The sequence below is a fragment of the Nelumbo lutea genome, chromosome 1, assembly GCF_056320005.1.
Source record: "Nelumbo lutea isolate HS-2025 chromosome 1, American lotus-T2T, whole genome shotgun sequence".
Lineage (NCBI taxonomy): Eukaryota > Viridiplantae > Streptophyta > Magnoliopsida > Proteales > Nelumbonaceae > Nelumbo > Nelumbo lutea.
Window position 1 is genome coordinate 145,717,795 of NC_142684.1, and position 5,751 is coordinate 145,723,545.

A 5,751-nucleotide genomic window follows, 5' to 3' on the forward strand; every position below is an offset into this window, starting at 1 on the left:
TAAGTCATAAGAAGTTTTTTTACATCTGGAAGATACAGAGCGAAATAGATCTTCCATCCAATTTATACCAGGTATGGCCAATCTGTGTTTTCTATTCCTCTATCACAAAGAACTTTGAACAGGGCCACACTCATTTCAAAATTTTTTATTCATTGGGCTGGCTGCCTGGCTTCATGTTGGAAATCAGATTCTGAGAGAGCAGCCAGCATCCACAGAAGGGTGTCAATTGGACCAGATTTGGTTCAATTTAATCCAGTCCAATATGAATCCATTACAAATGGACCAGGTCCAATCCAATCCAATGAAGACTTTGGACCATTTTGGACCAGTCCAATTCAATGTTTGGACTGTCCAATCTGTTTAAATTGGTTTTAATTTAGATTTGTTCCAATCAAAACCTACTCCATTGACACCTGTATTCTTATCTTTTATCGATGGATCGGATATTGGTTCAATCTGACCTAATCCAATATAAATCCATTATAATTGGATCAAGTCCAATCTAATCCAATAAGACTGGACTGGTTCAATTCAATATCTCTCATTGGCCCGTTCAATCCATTCAAAATGATTTTGATTTGAATGGGTCCAATTCAAAACCAGTCCATTGACACCCCTATCCACAGTTACTTAGATGTGATAAGGGTGGGATTGTATTTAGGGGTGATCATGGGCCGGGCCCGGGCCAGGCTTTGCACTTATGATAAGGGCTATAGCAGAGGCTCAGGCCCAGCCTGGCCTGGGGTTCCAGGCCTATAACATAAGCCCTAGCCCAAGTCTACACGGGCCCAGGCCAGGTCGGGCCTGATTCCGGGCCAATGTTTTTCATATATAAAACATTACGCATGTATAATATTTTATATTAAATGACATGTTATGCATATAAACTTTTATTTTATATATTATATAATATAAAATATTACATATAATATTTATATATAAAATATATAATATAATGTAAAATAACATGTATATGTATGTATACATTATACATAAAATGTATAAGTTTAAATATATGCGAGTCGGGCCGGGGCCAGGCCGGCCTTGAAATATTAAGCCCAAGCCCGGCCCTAAAATTTGCAGGCCTGATGTGGGCCCGGGCCCGAGCCGGGCCTAAACACAAAACCTAGGCCCAAGCCCAAAATTTCCAGGCCGGGCCGGGCCATGCTAAAATGATCACCCCTAGTTGTATTGGCCCTACATTGCTAATAGAATTCAGGTAAGGGAAGATAGGTACTATGGGCTAGATTATTCTAGAGGTGTAAAACGGGCCATGTCGGGCTAGCATGGCACAGTCCGCAGGTAGCCTGCACAAACTACGGGCCATGCCGTGCTAGCCGACGGGCCACCCCAGGCCATGCCGCCCTCCCCTGGAATAACTTGGGGGGTCGGCCTGACCCGGCCCAAGCTATGGATCGGGCAAAACTATTTATTTAAAAAAAATTGAAAAAAAACTTAAATTTTTAATTTTCTATGAGTTTTGATGCATACAATTGCATATGTATACAATAATTAAATAAATTAGTATAATAAAATTGAAAATAATTGTTTATTCTATTAATATATTATATACTATATTATTATATAATTATAATTTATATAATATATTATATTATATATAAATATATAAAATATATAAATATTATATATATAATATATAAATAATATATGGGTCATGCCAAGCCAGGCAAGCCCGCAAACCTAAAACCCTAGGCCCACATGATTGTGCCAAGCTCGGCATAGCCTGCGTGCCATTATATCGGGCCACAAGTGACACGGCCTGATTTAAACCTCTAGATTATTCACACCAGACCGAATTGGTTTATCAGGTTATTAGATTGGCATGAAATAGTATTGATTAATTTACTTAATTTATTTATAAATTTAAACATTAAGTTATTATGTTGCATATTAACACCTAAAATGATGCAAATTTACTTCAATTGAGTAATGGTGTTTTATTTAATTTTATATCAAAAAGCAATAAATTAACAGTGTATATATAAACCAACCTTTACTCATAAAGGTTGGCTTTTATTCACAATAAATTAATAGTATATCATTAACAGTAATTAACTTTATTTAGCAAATTAACAGTATTTTTACTTTTCTCTAATTTCTATTACTTGATAGAGAGGTAGAACTCAATATTTGTGTTAATTTACACTAATTTCTGTTACTTGACAATAATTTCTATTAATTTTTTAAATATAAATTACAGAATTTTATTTAAGATCATTTGCAAGAAACTGAAGGAATTGCAGAAATTTTCCATAAAATTGCAAAAAAAAATGCAGAAAAATGTAAAATTTTCAAGACAATGCAGAAATTTGAAAGAAATACTGAAAATGCAGAATTTTTTGCAACTTCTTTTAATCTCATTTTGAAAAGAGGTGGCTGGAAAGAAGATGAACATGTATTATATATAGAAGAAGTTTCGTTGTTTTTTCTTTCTTAATTTATTTCTTACATTATTTTTTCTTGAGGGCAAATGAGATCTAATTTATTCCTTTGATTAGATCTCTCTCTCTCTCTCTCCCACACCACAAAAAAAGGATGAAACGGAAAGAGAAGAAGAGAGTACAAAAAGTTGGTCATGTTTAATTGCTATGTTCTCTCGCAAATTAGTTTGTCGTGAGCGTGTCAAATGGAGAGAGACAGTATCTGAAACGATGACAGCTTCAACAATGTTTGGTTGGTGAGATTATATAAAACCCGTTCCGTTGAGATTTTATCTTTCCACAATTTCTAATTTCGGAATCGCTGGAAACCGCCTCCAAAAATCGTCAAATTGGTAAAAGTTTTCTGCTACGTTACACTAACACTCCCGTCATTTATTCCAAGTAAACAATCAAAAGTTACTCATAAGATATTAATGTCCGGATAACTGAAAATCATACAGGGTACGTGTATTAAATGTTCAAATTCAAAACTACCAAAAAATTGCAATCATGTCGGTGTGAAATCCAGCAAACCATACCATTGCGGCTGGAAAAGATGTTTCTCCCAAGGTATCGGGTTTGCAGTTAACCTTACCAATCTTCATCCATGAATATAGGATAAAGTCACAAACAGAAGAGGCAGAAGGGACCCAGGTGAGTTCTGTAACTCTCAGCCATGGATGTGACATTCGAGATCCCAAAAGGAAAGCAGTTCACCATTGAGGTGGGTTTCTTTGACACTGTGATTGAGATAAAAGAGAAGATCAACAAGTATCAAGGGGTCCCCGTTTCCAAACAAACCTTGGTTTTCAATGGCGAAGTCATGGCCGATGATAAAAACACCGAGTTCTATCAAGTCCTACAAGGGTCTCGCATTCAACTTAAGCTTGAACCAGAAGCAGCAAAAACTGTTGTTAAGGTAGAAGAGTCGGTGCCATCAACCAAAGTTCAACTCCGTATAAGGGTGCCCTCCACCAAGAAACAGTATTCCCTTGAAACGGATGTTAATGATAGCGTTGGGCAATTGAAAGAGAAGATTCGAAATGTGGAAGAAGTTCCTGTTAGTCGACTTGTATTACTTCATTCCGATATCCAATTACAAGATGCTCATCGATCACTTGGTGATTATGGACTCTCCGATTTATCAGAGGCGATTGTCATTTTTAAACCCTTCTCTTCTACTACTACACCACCACCAACGCCAACGCCAACGCCAACCCCAACCCCAACACCAACACCAACGCAACCACCACCAACAACAACAACAAGTGCAGGAGGTAATTCAGTGAATTCAAAAAAACTGAAGTTGTTGGTTCTGCCAAAGTGTGGTACGAAGAAAATTCAAGTAGAGGTGAACCCTTCAGATAATGTTGGGGAATTGAGGAAAGAACTGCAAAGGTTGCACCAAAATCGTCACCTTCATCTTCCTAGTGAAGGATACTTCTTTATCTATAAACAGAACGTAATGGATGATGATCGCTCGTTTCGTTGGCACAATGTGCGACAAGGTGACACAATAGAGATCTTCTTCTTCTTCTTCTTCTCCTTCTTACATAAGACAATACAATCAATGTAGGCAGAAATTACTGTGTGGTTTTAATTTGCTACATTAATTGGTTTCTTAATTAAAGCCATATTAAGTTCAATTATCATCCAATACACGACCCAGTATTATCTATTGTATATGCTGCTTCAATGTATATTTGGGCTGCAGAAGGATTGGATTTATATACACAAATGACAAATCCAACCTACGCTTCCTCAAAAACATTGTTATAGTTTGTATTAATTATCAAAAAATATAGTTCAATGTGGTGATTTATGAATTATTGTAGCTTGATTTCATCACTTGTGAATCTTTAACTTCATAAAAGATAATACTTTTAAATCTCTCGTATCCCTTTAATAAAACAGAGAAAATAGGTCCCAACTCCAACAAATGTTAGAAAAAGTAGCAGACCCAACGCGTTTCAGATTGGGAATTAACGTTTGGCTATTTCACGCGTTTTGGGTTCACCAAATTGAAAAGAAATACTTTAATTGCTTCTAAAATGGAGCGTGGGAGCTAGGTTCTATTGCACCTCATCATACTAATTATGATGTTGGTTTAGCTTCAACGACCAGGTTTAAGCGCTGGTTTTGTCGTGCACAGTCATAAGATGCATGAGTTAATCATGCAACTCACAACACTCTTTCCTTTTAACATGACTTCCAAAGGAAAAATAAAACTTCAGTTTCTGGGCTCCCACGCTCCATCAAATCATAAGATGCGCGAGTTAAACAATCAAGAGATGCATGAGAGGCACATTCCATCAAACTGTGAGGAAACAAGTAGTCCCATATATGAATGCGCTTTGAAAAAAAAAAAATTCAGTCCATAGGTAAATTGGATTAGATTTGGCCCAATCCGATCAAGTCTAATGTAGGCCCAATCCAATCCAATAAATATTTTGGACCAGTCCAATTCAACATTTGGACCATCCAATCTGTTCAATTTTGTTTTAATTTAGATTAATTCTTACCCATACCTGGTCTATTGACACCTATATATATATATATATATATATATATATATATATATATAACCAATCCAATATATAAATTCATTACATATGGACCAGGTCCAATCTAATCTAATAAATATTTTGGACCATTAAGTCTGGGCTGATCCAATTCAATATGTCTTGTTAGTTCTTACAATCTGTCCAAATTGATAAACCGATCCATTGACACCCCTAACTCAAGTGATACAATATTCATGGTTTCAACGAAGAGGGGCAATTATACATAATCGATGTATTTTCAACCGTGACTCTTAGTTCAAGTAAGAAGATCGAAAGGCAAACCCTCTGGCTTTGTGGATTGGAAATAGGAGATGATTATAATGTTGGGGTTTTATGAAATGCTAATTGATCTTGATCGATCGATCTCACGTATCAGCACATGCGCCAGATGGAACAAAGAATACAGAAAATCAACTTGCAATGGTGTGGATTCTTCATGCATGGGTTTTCTCTCAACCCAACCCAGCGAAGTTGCATCAGTTTGACTTTGACGGTGTGGATTTGTGCCTGGATTGTCTCTCAAGTTTCAACCAAACCGAGCTGTGTTTGCATCTCCAGATAATTGAAGTTCTTCCATGGTTATCCTTATCTCATTTATATTACGCCGAGACTGGCTTTGGCTTCACGTCAGACCACCATGTCAAATACCTAATTCATCCATTATCCAATTCAGAATTTCTAAATCTTTAGCGACAAAGTAAGGAAGTCCTTATGAAAAGGGCAAAGCGATGGAGATTGTGATGGTG

At 36.5% G+C, this 5,751-nt stretch overlaps 1 protein-coding gene across 1 annotated transcript; it reads left to right on the plus strand.

Moving 5' to 3' along the window:
- The first annotated feature begins 3,020 nt into the window (after positions 1-3,020).
- LOC148878163 (ubiquitin domain-containing protein 7SL RNA2-like) lies at positions 3,021-4,100 on the plus strand. The gene has a single exon (XM_088950073.1). The coding sequence runs from the start codon at positions 3,118-3,120 to the stop codon at positions 4,015-4,017; it is 900 nt and encodes a 299-aa protein (XP_088806199.1). The 5' UTR covers positions 3,021-3,117; the 3' UTR covers positions 4,018-4,100.
- Positions 4,101-5,751: the final 1,651 nt, after the last annotated feature.

What these genes read in the sequence shown, in the direction of transcription:
- LOC148878163 (XM_088950073.1), top strand. Translation starts at nt 3,118, where the DNA reads ATGGATGTGACATTCGAGATCCCAAAAGGAAAGCAGTTCACCATTGAG.